Below are 27,538 nucleotides of genomic sequence, written 5' to 3' on the forward strand. Positions count from 1 at the left end.
GTGGGGGGGGGGGGGGGGGGGGGGGGCGGGTTCTGCTGCAGACCTCCTGCTGTTTCTGGCTCTGATGAAGTCATGGCAGCGTGGGCAGATCCGACCATATGCTGCATGGACTACTGTGAAAGTCCTAATCCCCTGCAAGGCGTCATGCAGGCCTCTGTCAGAGGGCTCGCAGCCTGGCATCTGAAGGGGGGAAGCGTCGTGTTGCCAGTGAGACTCTTATTGCTTTTATTTAGGAAGATATGCTCCACAAGAGGTACATGAACATATCCTAGCTTAGTTTAGAACATACGTAACATTCATCTGCAACTCACATATATCATCAATATTTAGACTATTCTGCACAGTTTCTATCATATTCTGTTTCTATTATATTCTATTTTATTTTAATTACTTGCACTATTTTATCTGTTGTATTGTGCTGCACTGTTGGAGCAGCCTGAGATGTTCATTGTCATATCTAGACTGTAGCTCTGTACACATGACAAGAAAAGCCTTGAGACCTTGAGACCTTGAGACCTTTAGCTTATGTCCAAAGCAAGGGGCAACCTCAGGGGAAGCCGATGCAGAAGAACTGGCATTCTTTATTTTGGCCAACAGGGGGCGTTTCAAATGAAATGTAAACACATACACTGTAGGCAGATTGTATAGAAGTCTATGAGAAAATACCTGATATCTGACTTGTTGTTTAAAGGTCACCTATCATGCTATTTGTAGGCAATAGCACAGGTCTCAGATATATAAAAATATATTAAAAACATGTCTATGAAGTGTTTTGCTCAAAATACCAAACAGGTCACCCATTCTAGCCATGCCTCATATCCCTCTATTTCACTTCCTGTTTCTGAAGTGCTGATTTTGGGTATAAAGCTTTACAAATAAAAGAGGAGGGGTCTGAGCTCATGCGGGACCCGGCAGCTACCGTCTAAACTAAATGCTGCCGTGATGAAACGCCATATCATGGATTATCAAGGCTCTGAAACAGTCTGGAGCTCAAAGGCTTTCTCTCTTGCCGGTTACACCACAAGGTGAGTTCCTTTCTACTTCCTGCTTCTTCACACACATGCTCTCCAGCACAGGTTAGCTCTGAGTGTTAGCGATGCTAATGTAAACACCGACCATATTACGTCCAAAACAGTCGGGCATTGTTTCTGACAGCAACGTTTCTGATTGGGCCGTGGGTCCACATTTCAGATATTACGTCATATCGGACGCAAATCTGGATCAGCTCCGTTGTTCCCCGTTTTTAGAGATTTGGGTACGGAGGAAAAGAGAGAGGGTTTTATTTCCTGACGCTGCGTGAGTTCCCCGACACACCGGGGACACATGTTGATGTAGAGAAGACATCAACATGTGCAGTTTGCATGATAGGTCCCCTTTAAGTATTTATTTAAACAAGGACCATGCATACAAATACCTTCATCTCAGAAAAGAGAAAACACGAACTATGCCAGATTTGAGCAAATAGCTCATTTCCATCAGGTGCTAGGTAACAATCAATAAACACTAAAGCATGGCATAATCTCTATCACACAAAGAATGATAAAACAAGATGAAAGTACCGGTCAATAAAACATTACATAGTACAGGTAAAATATAATATTACAATACAATTAGAATTGAAGAACTCTGATTACAGGGTAATTAACGGTGGCATGACTGGTTGCTTGGTATCCATTTTGTTTACTATCTCCAATAAAAGTGTCCCTATGTGTTTATGCTATTAATTGCTATTTTTTTAAGCGTATTCAACACATCAGTGGGTTTATTTTCAAAATGATGGTCAATCTAGATAATCTTTTAATAAGTACATTTTGTTTTTAGCATTGTTTTTGCCAGAATTAGCATCCCAATTTATACAACAGTTATATAAATATATATATTTTACGTTTTCTGAGTAGCCTAATTAAGCTAGTGATGAATACGTTTAAACCGTAGCAAGAAGCAGTGCGTGTTGGTGGTTATTAAGGTAATATCTGGTTTTCTTACTGAACATATTTTACTTTTTATTGCATTCTATTTCAATGTAAATACTGCTTTATTTTATCTTCTATTTTACTATATATTTTCTTATTTTGTTGTTATGGTATTATAGCATTCTTAAAATAGTTTGCTATCTGTGTTTTTCATTTTTGTCTGACTTTTATGTTTGCACCACGAGTCAAAGTCCTCGTACGCGTCAACCGACCTGGTGACAAACCTGATTCTGATTCAATCAACATTTTACTGTCATCTGGGACACTTTCCCATCAAGGATGCTGCATGTCGCTGTCTGTGGTGCTGAAGCTCCAACATGTGTCCCCTCTTCTTCATGTCTCTTCTTCATCAACATGTGTCCCCTCTTCTTCATGTCTCTTCTTCATCAACATGTGTCCCCTCTTCTTCATGTCTCTTCTACATCAACATGTGTCCCCTCTTCTCCATGTCTCTTCTACATCAACATGTGTCCCCTCTTCTTCATGTCTCTTCTACATCAACATGTGTCCCCTCTTCTCCATGTCTCTTCTACATCAACATGTGTCCCCTCTTCTTCATGTCTCTTCTACATCAACATGTGTCCCCTCTTCTTCATGTCTCTTCTACATCAACATGTGTCCCCTCTTCTTCATGTCTCTTCTACATCAACATGTGTCCCCTCTTCTTCATGTCTCTTCTACATCAACATGTGTCCCCTCTTCTTCATGTCTCTTCTACATCAACATGTGTCCCCTCTTCTTCATGTCTCTTCTACATCAACATGTGTCCCCTCTTCTTCATGTCTCTTCTACATCAACATGTGTCCCCTCTTCTTCATGTCTCTTCTACATCAACATGTGTCCCCTCTTCTTCATGTCTCTTCTACATCAACATGTGTCCCCTCTTCTTCATGTCTCTTCTACATCAACATGTGTCCCCTCTTCTCCATGTCTCTTCTACATCAACATGTGTCCCCTCTTCTTCATGTCTCTTCTACATCAACATGTGTCCCCTCTTCTTCATGTCTCTTCTACATCAACATGTGTCCCCTCTTCTTCATGTCTCTTCTACATCAACATGTGTCCCCTCTTCTTCATGTCTCTTCTACATCAACATGTGTCCCCTCTTCTTCATGTCTCTTCTACATCAACATGTGTCCCCTCTTCTTCATGTCTCTTCTACATCAACATGTGTCCCCTCTTCTTCATGTCTCTTCTACATCAACATGTGTCCCCTCTTCTTCATGTCTCTTCTACATCAACATGTGTCCCCTCTTCTTCATGTCTCTTCTACATCAACATGTGTCCCCTCTTCTTCATGTCTCTTCTACATCAACATGTGTCCCCTCTTCTTCATGTCTCTTCTACATCAACATGTGTCCCCTCTTCTCCATGTCTCTTCTACATCAACATGTGTCCCCTCTTCTTCATGTCTCTTCTACATCAACATGTGTCCCCTCTTCTTCATGTCTCTTCTACATCAACATGTGTCCCCTCTTCTTCATGTCTCTTCTACATCAACATGTGTCCCCTCTTCTTCATGTCTCTTCTACATCAACATGTGTCCCCTCTTCTTCATGTCTCTTCTACATCAACATGTGTCCCCTCTTCTCCATGTCTCTTCTACATCAACATGTGTCCCCTCTTCTTCATGTCTCTTCTACATCAACATGTGTCCCCTCTTCTTCATGTCTCTTCTACATCAACATGTGTCCCCTCTTCTCCATGTCTCTTCTACATCAACATGTGTCCCCTCTTCTCCATGTCTCTTCTACATCAACATGTGTCCCCTCTTCTTCATGTCTCTTCTACATCAACATGTGTCCCCTCTTCTTCATGTCTCTTCTACATCAACATGTGTCCCCTCTTCTTCATGTCTCTTCTACATCAACATGTGTCCCCTCTTCTTCATGTCTCTTCTACATCAACATGTGTCCCCTCTGTGGAAAGAGACTCTGAAAGTTTCAGGAACAAAGATTTTCTCTCTTTTTGATCCATTTCTATAAAAACCTGTCTGAAAATGAGCTGATCAGATTTTGGCCACTTGATGATGTCATAACGATGTGTTGTCTTGTGTAGCCATTAGCCAATCAGCAACAAGGTAACCCCCCCCCCCTTATCACCTGAATCTCCTCTAGAGCTCCATTGAGTTCTTTGTAACCAAATGTCTCTCAGAGGGGCGTGGGGGGGGGCTCCTAATCTTCATCTAAAGTAACAGACAGAGAATCAGCACTTTGGAAACAGGGCTGAAACAGAGGGGATTATGGGTAACGCTGCAATGATCTGTTTGGTGTTTCAGCCAATCAGAGACAGGCTCTGGATATATGTGATGTATGGATGAAGAACAGTGTGATAGGGGACCTTTAAGTGGTCCCAGGTGTCTGCGGGTTCCTCCCTCCCTTCATCTGGAGAGGAGGAGGAGGGGCGACGGGGAATCCCAGGACGGGAACAGATATCGCGTTGCTGCGGCTCTCCAGTGTCTGAGGAAGTGGAGGGGCAGTGGGTGCTTGAATGAAACAGATGCGAGTTTAACGTATTTTTTAAAAAGGGACGAAGGGCAGCAGCACCCTGTCTTTCCTCCTGGTTGTGTTTGCAGCCATGTCAGCCGCAGCGACGATCTCCACGAAGAAGCCCGCCTGGCGAGCGGCAATCCCGGCGCAGCAGTGTGTGAAATCCTCGGTTGTTTTTCGCCTCCTTTGAGACACATCGTCCTTTGTGAGCCAAATGCGGGATTAATCTCACGGTTCCTTGTGGATACACAGAAGGACTTGACTTCGGCTGGTTGTATTAGAAACGTTTTGTTTGCTTTTGCTTCAAACAGGCCCGTAACGCGTCTGGCAGAATGTCAAGGATGCCCCGGGAGGAGAGGCTTTGCGCACCGCAGCATGACTGGCAGCCCTGAAACCTGGAGTGGAGCTGAAAGAGACGTTTCTTTAATAGCACGGATGTAATGGGTGTGCTGCCGGGCATGTGTGTGTTTTCCTGGGCTTCCTCTACGTGACAGCAGTGTGTGCAGTTCGGGTGTGCACGCGGGGTCAAGAGGTTGTTTTTAGTAAAAGGAACCCCCCCCCCTTCATTTCACCATGGATGATTCGGGGATAATCCGGCGCAGAAGGCTTCAGGTGAGGTGTGTGTGTGTGTGTGTGTGTGTGTGTGTGTGTGTGTGTGTGTGTGTGTGTGTGTGTGTGTGTGTGTGTGTGTGTGTGTGTGTGTGTGTGTGTGTGTGTGTGTGTGTGTGTGTGTGTGTGTGTGTGTGTGTGTGTGTGTGTGTGTGTGTGTGTGTGTGTGTGTGTGTGTGTGTGTGTGTGGGTGTGTGTGTGTGTGTGTGTGTGTGTGTGTGTGTGTGTGTGTGTGTGTGTGTGTGTGTGTGTGTGTGTGTGTGAAAACAAACATGTCCCATTGTTTCCATCTGAAGGCCAGAGACACCATTAAGATAGTCTTTTTACAGCAGCTTGTTGTCAAGGCAGGTTCATATCACATCATGATACACATGAACAGTTATCAATATGCATGTCTTCAGAGTGTCTCCAGAATATACGATATGAAATAGTCATTTAGAATACACTATATTAAACTTACCTACTACTATGATATTATTTCCAGCTGTAGGACACACTTTCAAAGACCATTTAGATTCATTTATCCCAAATGGGAAAATAGTTGTATATGTTAACAAGCTAGATAAAATTAACTGTAGAAAATATACATTTCTACGAGTATCCTGAGAGAACACGGTAGAAAATAGACAGAATGAGTTAGAAAACAACATACAACTAATAAAACACTCACATAGGAGACTAAATGCATTATGTCTCTTATTTGTATTAAATGTCCCATTGTTTCCAGCTGTTACCAAAGTATGTTACCAAGACCGTGAAAAATGACATGCATGCAAACAGTACATATCTACATATCAACGGTATACATATAAATGTCTTTAGAGTATCTATGGAGCACGCAATATAAAATAGTCGGTCACAAATTAATACACGATAATAGAAGGAACTACCACTAAAGATATAAAGTAAACATGGGTCGTTGCACAAAGGCTTATTTGTGCATTCCTCGTGACACGTCTGTGTGAGTTTTAGTTTTCAGCTCAACAATACAATGGGAAATCCTTTTGGCGCAAAGTGAAAACAATGTACTTTCATGTAGGGCAGGGGGGTCAGACTCAAACACACAGTGGGCCAACATAAAACAATGGGTGCTAGTCGAGGGCCGGACTGGTTCAATGTTTATTGCAGAACTTATTGAAATGAACTTATTGCACATATTAAACCTGGAACTAACAAAGCTTACATTATTGCCTATAAAAACAATAGAACAATAAACAATGCATTCATTTCTTATGGCTCTATCTGCAGCTTCATTTCTTATGAGTACATTTCCCCACAGGCCAACAACAGCTTCACAAAACTATTCCCCTCAAAGAGAAACAAACATGCCCTGTTGTCGTGAGAGAAAGTGCAGAAGGAAGCATCCATTGAACTCAGTGTGCTGCTCTGGGATGCTAGCTCAGACACTTGGCATCTCATCTCGGGGGCAAGGTCATCAATGTTTGGGCTCAGGCTCTGAGCGGAGGAGACCCTCAGGGTGGAGGGAAGGTGCAATATACCGGCGGGCCAGATCTAACAGGAATTAGAAATTATCCTGCGGGCCGAAATTAAATCCACCACGGCCCTGATTTGGCTCCCGGGCCTCGAGTTTGACACACGTGTGAGATAAGGTATCAGCATTTATTATGGCAATATGTGCGCAGCTACTCTTTAGCTTATTCGCTCGTATAGTCTGGAACGAATGGATCCGTCTGTCTGTGAGGAAAAGGACGTGCAGTCCAACATGTAGCTCATAGTCCACATGTCATCGATTCATCTGCTCAATATCTAGCTGCATACTCAACGCGACCTTTGACCTGATGAACCTCAGGAGACACAGAGAAGTGAACACTGCTGTTTTCCAGAGACTTGAGTGATGTTAAAAAACTGCTTCTCTTTGTTTCGAGCCAAAACATATTCACCTTACTAACTGGAAAAAGTGAAACAGCCACACTTAAGCAAAGCTGCAATCGTGTCATATTTAGCATTTAAGCCTAAACATGCACTTAATGGTTAACGCGTGCCCGATGGACACGTTAAGCCAGCTCTCACGGCACAATAACAGACACAAAATAAAAGCGTATTCCCACGGCATCCGAATATCCTCATCAGTCCCACAGAGGGGGCTTTGCATCGTGACCGCAGCAAAGAGCCACAGGCGGCTTCATGGTAAAAAAAGTACGACGTTATGATATAATACAAATATAATACAAAAGTTTTAAATACAAATCTTGTACCAGTTCTTAGGATTTAGCAGCCAGGTGTACATTACAGTTATTAATGGCATATGTGTATCATGTATATCTTGCACATAGTTTGATGGTATTTAACAGCAGCAAGTTACACAATACAAGATGCACACCTTGTAGCGGTATGTTTCCTAATGTCCATCACACACGTCTAATATTAACTCTCGCTTTGCTGCAATGTCCCGCTGTCATCACCATGAAGCATTGTTATTTAGTGTAGCTCTCAGCCTCTGTCATGCAGTGAATCATGTCCTGCATAATAACATGACGTGTTGCAATGACTGCGTTCCCCCCCCCCCCCCCCCCCCCTCCATATCAATGTGTGGATCAGTGGCGTGAGAGAGGAGCGGCCTGCAGGCGCCATGTGCACTTGTTTTATTTAATATACAGCACGATAGTTTGTCGTCCATGCAAGTCTGATTTTCAGCTCCAAGTGCGACGTCAACAAGGACGGATAGGAAGAGAAGAAACGGATCTTTAACGGAACATTACAGTCATCGAAAAGAGACCTTTTTAAAGGACATTTAGTTTTAATATTGCCTCGTGCGCATGAGAGTTCTTCGTTTAAAAAAATAGATTAAATGTCTTTTAGTTGTTTATATAAGAAAGACGAGAAGAGAAATCTTAATATATACAAATAATACTTGTAATGTTATTATAAATACATTTCAAATCAGGGTCAGAGACATGTTCATATTTAGCAATAATAACATGTCAGGCATCCATCGTTTCTCGACCTATAATCTTTGAGCAGATTTTCAATTAGCGCCGTTTTTAAATTCTAAGCATTGGACGAACGCTCCTCTATAATAACTAACGGGTATCAAAGACTGAAGAGCGATGTGTCTGCTGGCCCAGGCGGCAGAGAAACACGGCCTTTGTTTGGTCCTTTCATGTGGTCTTTGCAGGAGATGACGGTACCTGCTGGATGCTTTCATGATGGAGCCAACAGGGCTGTATGAGAGCAGACTATTGGGGCTGCATGTGGAGGATTGTCCGCCGAGTAGAAAATTGACCCCGATTACCGTGAAAAGAGAGAGAGGGAGAGGGTATCAAGGACTCTGCATTAGTAGAGGTGTGTTTCATTTCCCATCGTCCCCCCCGCTCACTGCCTCGCTGCTGTGATGTATGACAGGAACGGCGAGGGAATTAATCATCGTAGAGTCAGATTCAGAAAGTAATTTTATAGATAAAGAGACGCCAGCTGAATGATTAGGCTGTGTGTGGGAAGTAGCTTCCATTTAAAGGGGACACATCCTGCTGGTGTTCAGGTGTATATCAGTATGTAGTGTCTCTACTTTAAAGAGTCCTCTCCTGCTGATGTTCAGGTGTATATCAGTATGTAGTGTCTCTACTTTAAAGAGTCCTCTCCTGCTGATGTTCAGGTGTATATCAGTATGTAGTGTCTCTACTTTAAAGAGTCCTCTCCTGCTGATGTTCAGGTGTATATCAGTATGTAGTGTCTCTACTTTAAAGAGTCCTCTCCTGCTGATGTTCAGGTGTATATCAGTATGTAGTGTCTCTACTTTAAAGAGTCCTCTCCTGCTGATGTTCAGGTGTATATCAGTATGTAGTGTCTCTACTTTAAAGAGTCCTCTCCTGCTGATGTTCAGGTGTATATCAGTATGTAGTGTCTCTACTTTAAAGAGTCCTCTCCTGCTGATGTTCAGGTGTATATCAGTATGTTATGTAGTGACTCTACTTTAAAGAGTCCTCTCCTGCTGATGTTCAGGTGTATATCAGTATGTAGTGACTCTACTTTAAAGAGTCCTCTCCTGCTGATGTTCAGGTGTATATCAGTATGTAGTGTCTCTACTTTAAAGAGTCCTCTTCTGCTGATGTTCAGGTGTATATCAGTATGTAGTGTCTCTACTTTAAAGAGTCCTCTCCTGCTGATGTTCAGGTGTATATCAGTATGTAGTGTCTCTACTTTAAAGAGTCCTCTCCTGCTGATGTTCAGGTGTATATCAGTATGTATTCTCTACTTTAAAGAGTCCTCTCCTGCTGATGTTCAGGTGTATATCAGTATGTAGTGTCTCTACTTTAAAGAGTCCTCTCTTGCTGATGTTCAGGTGTATATCAGTATGTAGTGTCTCTACTTTAAAGAGTCCTCTCCTGCTGATGTTCAGGTGTATATCAGTAAGTAGTGTCTCTACTTTAAAGAGTCCTCTCCTGCTGATGTTCAGGTGTATTTCAGTGTGTAGTGTCTCTACTTTAAAGAGTCCTCTCCTGCTGATGTTCAGGTGTATATCAGTATGTAGTGTCTCTACTTTAAAGAGTCCTCTCCTGCTGATGTCCAGGTGTATATCAGTATGTAGTGTCTCTACTTTAAAGAGTCCTCTCTTGCTGATGTTCAGGTGTATATCAGTATGTAGTGTCTCTACTTTAAAGAGTCCTCTCCTGCTGATGTTCAGGTGTATATCAGTAAGTAGTGTCTCTACTTTAAAGAGTCCTCTCCTGCTGATGTTCAGGTGTATTTCAGTGTGTAGTGTCTCTACTTTAAAGAGTCCTCTCCTGTTGATGTTCAGGTGTATATCAGTATGTAGTGTCTCTACTTTAAAGAGTCCTCTCCTGCTGATGTCCAGGTGTATATCAGTATGTAGTGTCTCTACTTTAAAGAGTCCTCTCTTGCTGATGTTCAGGTGTATATCAGTATGTAGTGTCTCTACTTTAAAGAGTCCTCTCCTGCTGATGTTCAGGTGTATATCAGTATGTAGTGTCTCTACTTTAAAGAGTCCTCTCCTGCTGATGTCCAGGTGTATATCAGTATGTAGTGTCTCTACTTTAAAGAGTCCTCTCCTGTTGATGTTCAGGTGTATATCAGTATGTAGTGTCTCTACTTTAAAGAGTCCTCTCCTGCTGATGTTCAGGTGTATATCAGTATGTAGTGTCTCTACTTTAAAGAGTCCTTTCCTGCTGATGTTCAGGTGTATATCAGTATGTAGTGTCTCTACTTTAAAGAGTCCTCTCCTGCTGATGTTCAGGTGTATATCAGTATGTAGTGTCTCTACTTTAAAGAGTCCTCTCCTGCTGATGTTCAGGTGTATATCAGTATGTAGTGTCTCTACTTTAAAGAGTCCTCTCCTGCTGATGTTCAGGTGTATATCAGTATGTAGTGTCTCTACTTTAAAGAGTCCTCTCCTGCTGATGTTCAGGTGTATATCAGTATGTAGTGTCTCTACTTTAAAGAGTCCTCTCCTGCTGATGTTCAGGTGTATATCAGTATGTAGTGTCTCTACTTTAAAGAGTCCTCTCCTGCTGATGTTCAGGTGTATTGCAGTTTTCCTTACATGGCATATCATTTAATATTCAATCAATAATTTGGTTGCAGGTTGCAAGCTAATACATTTTAAAATACTTGCCTTTTCATTTTCTCATGACGGAACATGTGTGTGTGCCAGCGAGCTAAAGGCAGTGTCAGAGTGGAGGAGGCACAGAAATGTTGATTTGTCATGTTGAAGCAATGCATCATGGGAGTGTGACCCCTGACCTTGACTGCAGGGGAGTGGGGTGTGTCGCCATATGGTGCTGAGAAAATGATTGTGTGTGTGTGTGTGTGTGTGTGTGTGTGTGTGTGTGTGTGTGTGTGTGTGTGTGTGTGTGTGTGTGTGTGTGTGTGTGTGTGTGTGTGTGTGTGTGTGTGTGTGTGTGTGTGTGTGTGTGTGTGTGTGTGTGTGTGTGTGTGTGTGTGTGTGTGTGTGTGTGTGTGTGTGTGTGTGTGTGTGTGTGTGTGTGTGTGTGTGTGTGTGTGTGTGTGTGTGTGTGTGTGTGTGTGTGTGTGTGTGTGACAGAGAGAACGTGACAGTTGGGATGATGAGACCCAGGGGAGTGACAGGCAGTTAAATGGGACACAGAGAGACAATCATATGTCAACACACACACACACACACGCACACGCACACACAAATATATACTGAAATGGGTAAAAAAACTCAATGAATATAAAATTAATTCATAAACCTGTACTTACATTTCTTACAAAGTTGAAATCTAACTCCACTACATACTGATATACACCTGAACATCAGCAGGAGAAGACTCTTTAAAGTAGAGACACTACATACTGATATGAACCTGAACATCAGCAGGAGAGGACTCTTTAAAGTAGAGACATTACATACTGATATACACCTGAACATCAGCAGGAGAGGACTCTTTAAAGTAGAGACATTACATACTGATATGAACCTGAACATCAGCAGGAGAGGACTCTTTAAAGTAGAGACACTACATACTGATATACACCTGAACATCAGCAGGAGAGGACTCTTTAAAGTAGAGACACTACATACTGATATACACCTGAACATCAGCAGGAGAGGACTCTTTAAAGTAGAGACACTACATACTGATATACACCTGAACATCAGCAGGAGAGGACTCTTTAAAGTAGAGACACTACATACTGATATACACCTGAACATCATCAGGAGAGGACTCTTTAAAGTAGAGACACTACACACTGATATACACCTGAACATCAGCAGGAGAGGACTCTTTAAAGTAGAGACACTACATACTGATATACACCTGAACATCAGCAGGAGAGGACTCTTTAAAGTAGAGACACTACATACTGATATACACCTGAACATCAGCAGGAGAGGACTCTTTAAAGTAGAGACACTACATACTGATATACACCTGAACATCAGCTGGAGAGGACTCTTTAAAGTAGAGACACTACATACTGATATACACCTGAACATCAGCAGGAGAGGACTCTTTAAAGTAGAGACACTACATACTGATATACACCTGAACATCAGCAGGAGAGGACTCTTTAAAGTAGAGACACTACATACTGACATACACCTGAACATCAGCAGGAGAGGACTCTTTAAAGTAGAGACACTACATACTGATATACACCTGAACATCAGCAGGAGAGAACTCTTTAAAGTAGAGACACTACATACTGATATACACCTGCACATCAGCAGGAGAGGACTCTTTAAAGTAGAGACACTACATACTGATATACACCTGAACATCAGCAGGAGAGGACTCTTTAAAGTAGAGACACTACATACTGATATACACCTGAACATCAGCAGGAGAGGACTCTTTAAAGTAGAGACACTACATACTGATATACACCTGAATACCAGCAGGAGAGGACTCTTTAAAGTAGAGACACTACATACTGATATACACCTGAACATCAGCAGGAGAGGACTCTTTAAAGTAGAGACACTACATACTGATATACACCTGAACATCAGCAGGAGAGGACTCTTTAAAGTAGAGACACTATACACTGATATACACCTGAACATCAGCAGGAGAGGACTCTTTAAAGTAGAGACACTACATACTGATATACACCTGAACATCAGCAGGAGAGGACTCTTTAAAGTAGAGACACTACATACTGATATACACCTGAACATCAGCAGGAGAGGACTCTTTAAAGTAGAGACACTACATACTGATATACACCTGAACATCAGCAGAATAGAGCCCCTTCAAATCTATATATTGATTCAGACACACCCTTTAGTTTTCACCAAATATGTCCACAAACAAGATTTTACTAAATTAAATTGTTGTCAGTTCTGTTTGGACTTTTCACCGTCAGACGTTGGCCATGACGTCCTCAAGAGTCCACATAAATAAGATAAATGGCTTCCTAAATATAAATATCAGCAGACCGTCTGGTATGCACGACACTCATCAGCCTCTCCCTCCGTCAGACCCCCTGCTGTCAGTCTCTGCTGGAGATGACGGCCGTCTCTTGGCAGCTGGGACAGTCTCTGATTCATCCTATTGGTCTGCAGGAACCCACTCCCCGACATTTCTCTCTGGCAGCGTGTCCACGAAATGATTGGCCTGGACGGCTCACCCCGACAGAGCAGCAACACGCGTTCCAGACATGCAGCTCAGCTAATGCCGTCCCATTACCACTGGGGGTTTTCTATTGCTTCAGTGCAGGCAGGATGAGCTGACGGACGAGCAGCGTTCATTATATGGCAGGAAACGTGCACCGGGAGCTGGACTCTGGTTTACTGCCGGCAGACATGTTGGATGGATGGGTGGAGATGGAGAAATACATAAAGGGAAAGATGGATGGATGATGGATCGGTGGATGGATGTTTGACAGACGATCCATGTATATAGACCAGGGGTGTCAAACTCAAGGCCCGGGGGCCAAATCCGGCCCGTGACTTCATTTTATGTGGCCCACAACAGCTCTGAAAGAATATAATATGTTTATTATACGGTTACATGCTGATTTACAGAAGCGTTGCCCATAAACTACATGTCCCACAATGCATCTCAAATTTGCCTTTTTTTCAGAATTTGACTTTTTTTCTTCAAAATATGCCTTTTTTTCAGAATTTGACTTATTTTCCAAAATATTACTTTTTTTCCAAAATGTCACCTTTTTGTGGCTTTTGTTTTTAAATCATTTTGTGACATTCCCACTGAAGAGACTTGCACTTATTTGCCCTAAACTTCTGCTTTCAGACGTAGTTAATTATGAAGTTATTACCCTATCCCATAATAATCCAATGCAGAGCCAATAATGTAATATAACACATTATTTTATATATATTATATATTTATATATGTATTTTCATACAGTCTTAAAGTTACAACCGGCCCTTTGAGCGCAACGATAATGCTGATGTGGCCCGAGATGAAATTGAGTTTGACCCCCCTGATATAGACGGATGGATGACAGATCAATGAATAACTTGAATTTCCTCGTCCTTTCCATCTCTGTAGATTTCTGCCTAAGGTTTCTGTGCGTGTCGCCATGATGCATCGAGAGTGACTAGAAACATGTGGCAACCATAAAACACACACACACAACCACACACACACTGAACACACAGTTAACAGTGTTATTTCTTGTCTAACACAACACGCTTTGACAGAAATAGGCCACCTGCAAGTAAAAAACCCACATTATTAATCGTTGTCTGTGAACCCGTCGTAGTCTCAGGGCAACACGCACACACACACACACACACACACACACACACACACACACACACACACACACACACACACACACACACACACACACACACACACACACACACATACACGTCAGTGCAATTGCCTGGGACTAAAGTGGATCAGACAATCGTTAAAAAGCCTCGACCTGCAGCCCACTCCCCCAGAGGACGGAGCTGAACCTTGAGAAGAAGAGCAGGCGAGGAAATAACGCAGAAAGCTGCTTTCTAATCTGTAGTCGGGGGCTTGTCATGTTTGTGACAGAAACCCCCCCCCCATGTGTTGTCAGCAGTGGTGTAAAGTCACTAAGTAGATTTACTCAAGTACTGCACTTAAGCACAATTTTGAGGTCCATGTTTTGCTACTCTGAATGTCTACTCCACTACGGTTCAGAGGTACATGGTGTACTTGTACTCCACTACATGTATTTAATCCCTTTAGTTACTTCTCAGATCTGGATGAATGATGTGAAATATAATCAAGTGTTGAATCAGACTTCAGTTCCACCTGGAGTAAATCCACCAGCTACCCTGCAGTCTACAAAGTACTTCAGACTAGCTGCACCTTCACCAGCTACCCTGCAGTCTACCAAGTACTTCAGACTAGCTGCACCTTCACCAGCTACCCTGCAGTCTACAAAGTACTTCAGACTAGCTGCACCTTCACCAGCTTTGAGAACACTTTCATGATCAATCATTATAAAACACATCATATATATTATTCTGAAAAGGACCAATCTGCACAACGACTACTTTTACTGTCTTTCACTATATTCTGATGAGAATACTTTTCTACTTTCACTTGAGGAACATTTTGAATGCAGGACTTTTACTGTGACAGAGTATTCCTACACTCTGGTACTTCTACTTTTACTCAAGAACAAGACGTGAGTACTTCTACTTTTACTCAAGTACAAGATCTGAGTACTTCTACTTTTACTCAAGTACAAGATCTGAGTACTTCTACTTTTACTCAAGTACAACATCTGAGTACTTCTACTTTTACTCAAGTACAAGATCTGAGTACTTCTACTTTTACTCAAGTACAACATCTGAGTACTTCTACTTTTACTCAAGTACAACATCTGAGTACTTCTACTTTTACTCAAGTGCAAGATCTGAGTACTTCTACTTTTACACAAGTACAACATCGGAGTACTTCTACTTTTACTCAAGAACAAGATCTGAGTACTTCGACTTTTACTCAAGAACAAGATCTGAGTACTTCTACTTTTACTCAAGTACAAGATCTGAGTACTTCTACTTTTACTCAAGTACAAGATCTGAGTACTTCAATTTTTACTCAAGTACAAGATCTGAGTACTTCTACTTTCACTCAAGAACCAGATCTGAGTACTTCTACTTTTACTCAAGTACAAGATCTGAGTACTTCTACTTTTACTCAAGTACTAGATCTGAGTGCTTCTACTTTTACTCAAGAACAAGATCTGAGTACTTCTACTTTTACTCAAGTACAAGATCTGAGTACTTCAATTTTTACTCAAGTACAAGATCTGAGTACTTCTACTTTCACTCAAGAACCAGATCTGAGTACTTCTACTTTTACTCAAGTACAAGATCTGAGTACTTCTACTTTTACTCAAGTACAAGACCGGAGTACTTCTACTTTTACTCAAGTACAAGATCTGAGTACTTCTACTTTTACTCAAGTACTAGATCTGAGTACTTCTACTTTTACTCAAGTACTAGATCTGAGTGCTTCTACTTTTACTCAAGTACAAGATCTGAGTACTTCAATTTTTACTCAAGTACAAGATCTGAGTACTTCTACTTTTACTCAAGTACAAGACCGGAGTACTTCTACTTTTACTCAAGTACAAGATCTGAGTACTTCTACTTTTACTCAAGTACTAGATCTGAGTGCTTCTACTTTTACTCAAGTACAAGATCTGAGTACTTCTACTTTTACTCAAGTACAAGACCGGAGTACTTCTACTTTTACTCAAGTACAAGATCTGAGTACTTCTACTTTTACTCAAGTACAAGATCTGAGTACTTCAATTTTTACTCAAGTACAAGATCTGAGTACTTCTACTTTCACTCAAGAACCAGATCTGAGTACTTCTACTTTTACTCAAGTACAAGACCGGAGTACTTCTACTTTTACTCAAGTACAAGATCTGAGTACTTCTACTTTTACTCAAGTACTAGATCTGAGTGCTTCTACTTTTACTCAAGAACAAGATCTGAGTACTTCTACTTTTACTCAAGTACAAGATCTGAGTACTTCAATTTTTACTCAAGTACAAGATCTGAGTACTTCTACTTTTACTCAAGTACTAGATCTGAGTACTTCTACTTTTACTCAAGTACAAGATCTGAGTACTTCAATTTTTACTCAAGTACAAGATCTGAGTACTTCTACTTTTACTCAAGTACTAGATCTGAGTACTTCTACTTTTACTCAAGTACTAGATCTGAGTGCTTCTACTTTTACTCAAGTACAAGATCTGAGTACTTCAATTTTTACTCAAGTACAAGATCTGAGTACTTCTACTTTTACTCAAGTACAAGACCGGAGTACTTCTACTTTTACTCAAGTACAAGATCTGAGTACTTCTACTTTTACTCAAGTACTAGATCTGAGTGCTTCTACTTTTACTCAAGAACAAGATCTGAGTACTTCTACTTTTACTCAAGTACAAGATCTGAGTACTTCAATTTTTACTCCAGTACAAGATCTGAGTACTTCTACTTTCACTCAAGAACCAGATCTGAGTACTTCTACTTTTACTCAAGTACAAGATCTGAGTACTTCTACTTTTACTCAAGTACAAGACCGGAGTACTTCTACTTTTACTCAAGTACAAGATCTGAGTACTTCTACTTTTACTCAAGTACTAGATCTGAGTACTTCTACTTTTACTCAAGTACTAGATCTGAGTGCTTCTACTTTTACTCAAGTACAAGATCTGAGTACTTCAATTTTTACTCAAGTACAAGATCTGAGTACTTCTACTTTCACTCAAGAACCAGATCTGAGTACTTCTACTTTTACTCAAGTACAAGATCTGAGTACTTCTACTTTTACTCAAGTACAAGACCGGAGTACTTCTACTTTTACTCAAGTACAAGATCTGAGTACTTCTACTTTTACTCAAGTACTAGATCTGAGTACTTCTACTTTTACTCAAGTACTAGATCTGAGTGCTTCTACTTTTACTCTGAGTACTTCTACTTTTACTCAAGTACTAGATCTGAGTACTTCTCCCACCTCTGGTTGTCAGTCAGTGTTTCTTCACAACACGTCTACGCGCTGCGACGTGGGTCGTGCAGCCGTGCAATGAGCAATACGCGTGGAGCTCTTACACACTAATTAAACCACGGGAGAATTAAGAAACAGAGAAATCAGGCTTCAGAGTATGTCGTAGGAGTACGAGTGTAGAGCGAGGACATATTTCATTAATTGGATACACTACAGTTTAATAGGATCAAACGAATCACCATGACGTATTTTTTGTTGTATTGCATTGTTAAATTCTTCTGAAATGTTATTAAATATGTGCTAATGGGACAATGCAAATTCATTCTGTTTGACATATTAGATTTGAGGTTTAAAAAATATATATATGTTTTTAGGAAATACATTTTAAACGAAAGAAAACACCCTCCTGTTGTCTTCGGGTGAAATCTGACCGATTTACTACTTTCATCAATCATAACTCTTTTGTTTTAGATCCGATTGCATTAAGGCTTCATGATATCCTTCACAGCAGAACATTTGAACATATAAATTGCTGATCACCACTTTCATTGGATTTTGGATGATTTAGTGAACTTTGTAACACCATGGTGTTCCCGGCCATAAAGAAAAGGAATTGGTACCCATCCGGATCAGATAAAACACACACACACACACACACACACACACACACACACACACACACACACACACACACACACACACACACACACACACACACACACACACACACACACATACTCTAGATCTCTAGATGTGTCCCCCCCTTATGTGCCTAATCCCCCCATGTGAATCACACCTGGCACTCAGACACACCATCCATGAAACACACACACACACACACACACACACACACACACACACACACACACACACACACACACACACACACACAATTTGACACATTTCCCGCTCTTATGTGCCCCTCCCCCCACATGGATCACACCTGGCACACGCAGTACATGTTCAGTGTCTGTTCTTTGTACATGTACTGCAGTTCTTCATGTATACCAGTACTCTGATACAATATGTACAGTTTGAAAGGGTGTGAAATGAAATGTGGTGATGATTAATGGTTTTTGTGTTCATGTAATAGCAGTTAAAACAGGACCGGTCAAATTTGAACACGAAAGTAATGGGGGGGGGGGGGAAGACAATAGGAGGGTTAAGTACCATTTATTTATGTAAGACTAGTCTCCAGGTAAATATGGGAAAAAAACATTTTTGACTGGTAGATATCAGAGTGAAACCTAGCGACTAGCACTAAGATAATATTTGTTGTTGTAACGCTTTCTGAAATGTTATGTTTGAATATCTAAATGAGGCATTATCTGAAAGGTAGGAAATCTGCAAACACAAATGGAAAAACTTAATAGCTAAATTCTCCAAAATGTCAAACTTGACCAGTGCATTAAACATTATTTTCCCCGTAGTGTCTCGACTTATAAATTGTCTTCTTCTGTCTACTTATTTTCGGGAACACTGAGAGTCACAAAGGTAGATTTTGAATTGGTCTCCTGCCACAATGACTGCTGACAAAGTCTAAATTGGACTTGGGAATTGAGTTTCTCACCTTTTTAACAGATTAAACCCGAATGGGGGATTAGGCGGTTACATTCAGGCAGATACAACGTGACGCTGATTCCTAAGACTTATAATAAAGTCAGGGTGACCGAGGACTACTTTAATGAAAATGTCACTGGGTTAATTAAGGCCACATCGTCACATGAGAATTGAGCTCCAGTAGCACAGGGATGTATACAGTATTGCACAGCGTCGACTTTCACTTACAATTCTGCATTTACCTGTTTACTGTGTGCAACCGTGAAGCAGGGAAAGACATCATGTGAAGAAGGGAAGATGGAAGCATTCCCATTTATTATTTCAGGCACCGGTGGACGGCTGCACTTTGTTTAATGTGCCAACTGGCTGCTTCTTTTTTATTGTCTAGACATGCCTGAGCATTAAAGAGCCCCACAGAGGGACATCAGACAGACAGACAGACAGGGAGCAGATGTTCACAGGTCTGGATTCAGATTCATAAACTGTACATCAGTCTGCTCCACTGCACCACTGGGTTTAATGCATTTTGATTTTCTTTGTGTGCTTAGCTCCTAATTGACTGCAAAAACCGAATGTTTATTATAAGACTACAACACTTCCTGAAGACATACACAAATACATGCATTTAGACTTAGTGTCTCAAGGCCATAGCTAACACCTGATGCTGGAGATGGAAAAGTGTACATGTGGTGATTTAAAGCCTTGTTCTTAGCATTTAGGCAGTCCTTATAATGGTTTTTTTGGAAGAAGTGACCATTTGGATGAGCTGGGGAAGAGCAAGGCCAGGTACTGTTAGCATAACAAACCCTAGGTTGACAGCTAATGCTAGTGCCAGCCAACTAGCTTAGTTGATAAGCTAGGTAGGCTACTGCTAGCGTAGCAAACCAACTAACGCTAGCACTAACAAGATTGGTTATATAAGCTAGGAAGGCCATTGTTAGCATAGCAAACGCAAGGTCACCAGCTAACGCTAGCGCTAGCCAATTAGCGTGGTTAGCTAGCTGGGTAAGCAAGGTGCATCTGTAATTCTCTTTAGCTGGCATTTAGTAAAAACTAACACTGAACACAAGTTTTTAGGCAACGTAAATGTCACACTTCACTTACATGAATAGAAAGGCACTATGAAAGGGTTAAAGAACACTTTACATATTTATATCCAGGGCTGCCAACCTTTGAGTTCAGCTTGGAGTGAGATATTTTTTTGGGGGGAGGGAGGCGGGGAAGGTGAACAAAAAAAAAAAACTTTCATGTGTCCAGTGTTACAAATGTATTGAATGTACAAACAATTTGCATACAAATTTGACAAAGATAACTTGAAAGGGATTGAAATCCTCTAGGGGGGTCCGGGGGCATGCTCCCCGGCAAGATTTGTTTTAAAAATATTGTAGTTTAAAGCGTCAATCTGATGCACTTTGAGAGCAAAATGAAGAGATCTATGGATACATCTCTCAACACCCAGATGAAACAGAACTGTAAACAGATTTACAATTTCTTTATGGATATTTTAAAAATCACTTTAAACTCTATCCTTGTTTTACTGTCATATACACTGAACAAAAATATAAACGCAACACTTTTGTTTTTGCTCCCATTTTTCATGAGATGAACTCAAAGATCTAAAACATTTTCTATAAACACAAAATAACCATTTCTCTCAAATATTGTTCACAAATCTGAAAAGATCTGTGATAGTGAGCACTTCTCCTTTGCCGAGATAATCCATCCCACCTCACAGGCGTGGCATATCAAGATGCTGATTAGACAGCATGATTATTGCACAGGTGTGCCTTAGGCTGGCCACAATAAAAGGCCACTCTGAAACGTGCAGTTTTGCTTTATTGGGGGGGTCTGGGGGGGTCCGAAAACCAGGCAGTATCTCGTGTGAGGAGTAGGGGTAGGGTTGCGTTTATATTTTTGTTCAGTGTAGTATTCCATAACTGTTTTTCATTTATTCTCTTATTGTTTTATACTGATCATATAAATGTGTGCCTCGGAAATAATTGTTTACATAAATGGTGTCCAAACCGTTTGAGACCCACTGAGATAACAACAACAATGCCAGGTACCTGCGCTCTCTCTCGCTCGGAGCGGCGTACCGGGGCTCTCCGGCGGCAGCACTACATCCCTGAGTGCAGGCGTGCAGGCATATTGTCATTCAAGAGAGAATACGATGCGTACTTCTTTTGGTTTTCTTTTAGCTGATTTACCTCGTTAAAGTAAATAACTTTCATGGGAGCTCAGACTCTCACGCTCAATGTGTGAGGGTTGGCATATCAATAATTAAGACATTCTTTAGGTTGTTTGTTCAAAATCTCCTGTTTTCCTTTGGTGGACTTTGGCCTAATGAGCTCAGTTATTCTAAGACCCTGGCTGTTGAACAGTTTATTATGCAATGCACACACGAAAGAATACATTTCATTCTGAGTGACATGATGGGGTTTTTGTGGCTGCTATGTCAAGTCTATTCCTGTTTTATGTGTTTAGTTAACCCCGCTCATCAGGGGGAAGCCTCTCTTGAAGCCTCTCGCTCTTGTAAGTCCTCGTCTCCTCGGCTCTGACGGCTCAGGGTCAATTAGCCTGATCAATGGAGGACGAAGTGAAAAGGGATCAATAGGTTGAATATTCAGCCGTCCTTGTGAGGAGGGGTTTCTCTCTGTTAACACGTAAAACCCTCGGGACATGCTGTGGAATAGCCTTGAGACTGGATTATAAGGAAGGCAGGATAATTATTTTTATGTTCTCCCTATCGTGTGAGTGTTTCGTGATGTGTTGCCTCACTGCTCGGCTTTATCCTCTGGAGGTTATTGTTGTCATAGAGTCAACCTTCTGTATGGTGGCTGACAGCAACTAACAACGCTCTGCTGAGTTGCAGGCTTGTCCTTGTGGCACAGAGCTTTCAGGCACTATAATACATATTTTGTGCTTCAGTGGGGATCAATAGCAGCAGGTCCACACACACACACACACACACACACACACACACACACACACACACACACACACACACACACACACACACACACTTAATCTGAAGGTTAACTTAATAATTGCATTGAGTGTGGTTAGCGTGCGGTCGATGCGTCGCTAACAGCATTACCCTGCAGTGTGACAGGAGAAGGTGTGAGGCGGCTAATGCATTAATTATATCTGCTGCTGTATACTGTGTAGTGATGGCTCACATCTGAAACAGCATTTACTACACAGACCACAGGTGGGAGAAGTACTCGGTCTCAGATATTGTACTTGAGTAAAAGTAGAAGTACTCAGATCTTGTACTTGAGTAAAAGTAGAAGTACTCAGATCTTGTACTTGAGTAAAAGTAGAAGTACCAGAGTGTAGGAATACTCTGTTTCAGTACAAGCCCTGCATTCAAAATGTTCCTCAAGTAAAAGTATTATCATCAACATATACTTAAAGTACCTAAAATAAGTCATTGTGCAGATTGGACTATTTCAAAATATGTGTTATAATGATTGATCATTAAAATGTTCTCAAAGCTGGTGAAGGTGCAGCTAGTCTGAAGTACTTTGTAGACTGCAGGGTAGCTGGTGGATTCACTCCAGGTGGAACTACAGTCAGATTTAACACTTGATTATATTTCACATCATTCATCCACATCTGTGAAGTAACTAAAGGTATTAAATACATGTAGTGGAGTAAAAGTACACCATTTACCTCTGAGCTGTAGAGTGGTAGAAGTATAAATTAGAATAACATGAATATACTATAAGTAAGAAGCTGAATCCCAGAGTACTCAGGCTCCAGGGTTTGGCTGATGGCACGATCCCGCTTCTCTCTCAGCTTCTACTCCGACCTTGTTTACTCCCTGCTCCATCCCTCTCTATCGCAGTGTGCAGGGTTTTGTAGAGAGGCTGTGCTGGCATGAGATCTGGCTCGCCTCACGCTGTTTTCTATTCTGTGCACAGAGTGTCTGCTGCTGCTGCGCAATCTACTCCGTCCATCTGGACTCAGGAGATGGGAGGATAGAAAAAGAGAGAGAAATAAGGGGGGGGGGGGGAAAGAGCTGGGGGTGCAGAGGCAGAAATGAACAGCCTGGCTGGTTTGTAAACAAACATGGATGCAAATACATCATATGATAATTTAAATTCTAGTTGCATGTGTTACCTCGTTAGCCAGCTGGGCATCTCCAGGGCCCAAAACCCCCAGGGGCCGCTAACAACCCCGGGCTCAGGTTGTAGTAATTACCCGCTCAGTCAGCCACACCCTGCTGCCTGCCAAGCTCCATAAGGACAGATTACAGCTCAAAAACTAATGATTATTTTAAAGATTGTACCTTTTTCAAGCTTGAGATCATAGGTTTGATCAGCTGCCATGACAACTGTTGCTACCAGATTTTATCAGCTTTAACTAGTTAGCTTCAGTATTGATGCTATCGATGTGATGCTAACGTTATGTCCACGAGTTGGTTTCAAATGTTATCTCTGGCTGACTTTGTAGGATTTCCAGCTGACAAGGATTGAAGAAAATAGCCAAGGAAAATGAGTTTTAAATATAATTTGATGGTAGACATCATGCTAATACAATGCGGCTAAAGCTAGCTACTGCTGCTACTCCTGTCAAGCTCCATAAGGAAAGATTACAGCTCAAAAACTAAAGATTATTTTAAAGATGGTACATTTTTCCAGCTGGAGACCAGATTTGATCAGCTGCTATGACAACTGTTGCTACCAGATTTTATCAGCTTTAACTAGTTAGCTTCAGTATTGATGCTATCGATGTGATGCTAACGTTATGTCCACGAGTTGGTTTAAAATGTTATCGCTGGCTGACTTTGTAGGATTTCCAGCTGACAAGGATTGAAGAAAATAGCCAAGGAAAATGAGTTTTAAATATAATTTGATGGTAGACATAATTCTAATACAATGCGGCTAAAGCTAGCTACTGCTGCTACTCCTTTCAAGCTCCATAAGGAAAGATTACAGCTCAAAAACTAAAGATTATTTTAAAGATGGTACATTTTTCCAGCTGGAGACCTTAGATTTTATCAGCTGCTATGACAACTGTTGCTAGCAGATTTGATCAGCTTTAGCTAGTTAGCAACAGTAATGATGCTATCGATGTGATGCTAACATTATGTCCACGGGTTGGTTGAAAATGTTATCTCTGGCTGACTTTGTAGTATTTCCAGCTGACAAGGTTTGAAGTAAAGAGGCCAGTAAAAGGAGTTTAAATTTAATTTGATGGTGACTTACAAGACATCATGCTAATACAATGAGGCTAAAGCTAGCTACTGCTGCTACTCCTTTCAAGCTCCATAAGGAAAGATTACCGCTCAAAAATGTAGAACTTGATTAAATTGGTTCTCATTTGAAAGCTGGAGACTGTAGATCTTGCCAACTGAAAGGACACCTGTTGCTAGCAGATTTTGATCAGCTTTAGCTAGTTAGCTATAGTAAGGACGCTAATATAATGACGTTAACAGTATGTCCACGAGTTGGCTGAATATTTCATCTCTGGCTGACTTTTGAATGTTTTCAGCTAACTCAGCTTGAAGAAGATCACCTAGTAAAATGAGGCTACATCAACCAGGCAAAAATTGATTACTTAAAATGGCCGGCCCAACACAATACATTTTAGGGCTGATCCAAATCATGGGGCAGGCAGGCTAATTATTTTCCACTTTGTATTCAACAGATATTTGACAAAAATAAGGACCGTACATAAAATACAGCATGGGTGTTTCTCCCCAACTTATAAGGTCTTCAAAGCTTCCTTTTTTAAATGTATCATGTTCAGATAATCAGATTTAAGAAGGAATGCGCCCTACATGTGAAGGGATTTAAAGGTCTCTTTAAAGGCACTTATAAAAGCCAGTTTACCAGCATCGGGTGTTAATGTCAAGCTGTTCTCATGTGAAAGTGTATTTCTGTACCTGATCGCTCTTTCTCTTTGTCTTTTTTTCCACCAGGATTTGCCACTTCCTCGCAAGAACAGCAGGTGAGTGCTTCCCTGATTCAACTCAGCGTCTCTTTCCCCTTCTCTCAGTGGGGAGAGGGCGAGAGAAAAACAATCACACCGAGAGAAGCTGCTAAGCATGATTAGCACGTTGGGTTTCTGAAAGCTCTTCGGACGGTGCTTGTGGTGTGGAGTGTGCAGTCGTTGGATAGAGAGGGTTAGTCTGTTGGCGTCTGATTAAAGCAGCCGGAGATCTGGAGGCTATCCATGGTGCTGAAATCCATTCTGCTCTGTTTCTCCCTCTTCGTCTCCCCCTCTTCCCTTCCATTGCTTAGCTATTCATCTGTTTCTCTCGTATTGCCACCCCTCTGGTTTTCAGCACTGATTTAAAGGTCTCCTATTATGCTATGTTTAGGCATATTATGGGTCTCAGATATATAAAAGTGTTTTGCTCAAAATACCAAACAGATTATGCATTTTAGATATCCCTCTATTTCAGCCCTGTTAGAGAAACGCTGATTCTGGGTCCTTAGGGCGAGCTTGTGCCTGCTCAGAATTATTTGAGATACTCAGCTAAATGCTCAAGGATTATTTCTGAAACAGTTTGGAGCTCAAATGCTATTTCTCTTGCGGGTAAGACCACAAGGTGAGTTCCTTTTTTTTATTTCTTGCTTTTTTACACACATGCTCTCCAGTACAGGTTAGCTAGCAGAGTGTTAGCGATGCTAATGTAAACAAAGACCATATTACATCCAAAACAGTCAGGCATTGTTTCTGATGGCAAAAAAATTGAAAAGCATACAACGTGATTAAAGCAAATCACAGACGCATTCAGATGCCATTTATCTAAATTAAAGGGGACCTATCATGCAAACTGCACTTGTTGAAGTCTTCTATACATCAACATGTATCCCCGGTGTGTCGGGGAACTCACGCAGCGTCAGAAAATAAAACCCTCTCTCTTTTCCTCCGTACCCAAATCTCTAAAAACGGGGAACAACGGAGCTGATCCAGATTTACGTCCGATACGACGTAACATCTGAAATGTGGACCCACGGGCCAATCAGAAAGCTGCTATCAGAAACAATGCCCGACTGCTTTGGACGTAATATGGTCTGTGTTTACATTAGCATCGCTAACACTCAGAGCTAACCTGTACTGGAGAGCATGTGTGTGAAGAAGCAGGAAGTAGAAAGGAACTCACCTTGTGGTGTAACCGGCAAGAGAGAAAGCCTTTGAGCTCCAGACTGTTTCAGATCCTTGATAATCCATGATATGGCGTTTCATCACGGCAGCATTTAGTTTAGACGGTAGCTGCCGGGTCCCGCATGAGCTCAGACCCCTCCTTTATTCCCCAAATCAGCACTTTTGAAACAGGAAGTGAAACAGAGGGACACGAGGCGTGGCTAGAATGGGTGATCTGTTTGGTATTTTGAGCAAAACACTTCATAGACATGTTTTTTATATATTTGTATATATCTGAGAGCTAAGCTGTTGCCTAAAAATAGCATGATAGGTGGCCTTTAACTATTGTGCTCAACTACATGAATTGATAGCTGTAGCTTCTTTGCAGAATTTTAACTCAAAGCACGTCATTATAAAATGATGAATGTTCCTTTTATAAAGTTAGTATCACTACCCACACCCATAAACTCATTAGGAAAATGTTAACGGTAATAAGTCGAAGGTCATATTTTCATAGACTTCTATACAATCAGACTTATTTTTGCATTCAGTTGTTTAAATGTTGAACTAGTGCTTTCAGATTATATTTAGATTTTATAAAGAGACTTTTAAATAATACCAGTAGCCCAACATCCATAAACTCATTATAACAATGTTTACTGAGGTGTAAGTCAAGAGAGAAGTAGGGTCATTTTCTCATAGACTTCTATAGAATAAGACTTCATTTTGCAATCACTTACTTAAATGTTAAACCACTGCTTCTAGTGTTTTTCTCTTTCCATCTCCCATTTGAATGTGTCCTTTCTTTCTCTCTACGTAGGATGCTAGCACCATCCATTAGAGTTAGCTTCACATTCAATCTGCTTGCTTCATCCATTCACAAGTGCGTGTGTGTGTGTGTCGTGCATCCTCATCCGTGATGCTTTTCTTTCGAATGTTTGACTCCATTCAACATCTGTTTTAGTGATGTAACCTCAGTCACGTCTTCAGCTGAGATAACTTACCTCCCCTTTTTCATTCATTTAGCCTGCAGTGAAAACGCTTTTAACTTCCCGTCGTGTTCTTTGAGTGCACGGACATTGAAAGACTATAAAAAAAGTCACGGAATGACACTCTGTACCGTGGCATCTTAGCCTTGAGAAAACGACCCACAATCTCCTGCCTCTCCCTTCTGTTGTTCCTCTCTGAACAGGCAGACCCACCCTCCCTCCCACCCTCCCTCCCTCCCTCCCTCCCTCCCTCCCTCTCTTTCCATCCTCTGGTTTTTGCCCACACTTGCCCAGCAGACACTATCTCTCATTTGAAGCTTGTGGTAGCTTTTTATCCAAACACATTTCCCAGAAACCTGCTGCTTTCCGTCTGCCGCTCCCCAGACCGACGCCTAGAT

General features: G+C 41.4%; 2 protein-coding genes across 2 annotated transcripts in view; one reads left to right on the forward strand and one right to left on the reverse strand.

Moving 5' to 3' along the window:
* plppr2a (phospholipid phosphatase related 2a) overlaps nucleotides 1–4,552 on the reverse strand; it is an 18,627-nt gene extending 14,075 nt beyond the window's left edge. Inside the window, exon 1 of the mRNA XM_034090135.2 lies at nucleotides 4,520–4,552. Within this exon, the coding sequence (XP_033946026.1) occupies nucleotides 4,520–4,552 (33 nt within the window). The remainder of the gene's footprint in view (nucleotides 1–4,519) is intronic.
* Nucleotides 4,408–27,538, forward strand: part of mast1b (microtubule associated serine/threonine kinase 1b) — a 92,776-nt gene continuing 69,645 nt past the window's right edge. The window contains exons 1-2 of the mRNA XM_034090136.2: nucleotides 4,408–5,074; nucleotides 24,980–25,008. Of these exons, the coding sequence (XP_033946027.2) occupies nucleotides 5,036–5,074; nucleotides 24,980–25,008 (68 nt within the window). The 5' untranslated portion in view covers nucleotides 4,408–5,035. The remainder of the gene's footprint in view (nucleotides 5,075–24,979; nucleotides 25,009–27,538) is intronic.

This window comes from Pseudochaenichthys georgianus, chromosome 8, assembly GCF_902827115.2.
Source record: "Pseudochaenichthys georgianus chromosome 8, fPseGeo1.2, whole genome shotgun sequence".
NCBI classification, from domain to species: domain Eukaryota; kingdom Metazoa; phylum Chordata; class Actinopteri; order Perciformes; family Channichthyidae; genus Pseudochaenichthys; species Pseudochaenichthys georgianus.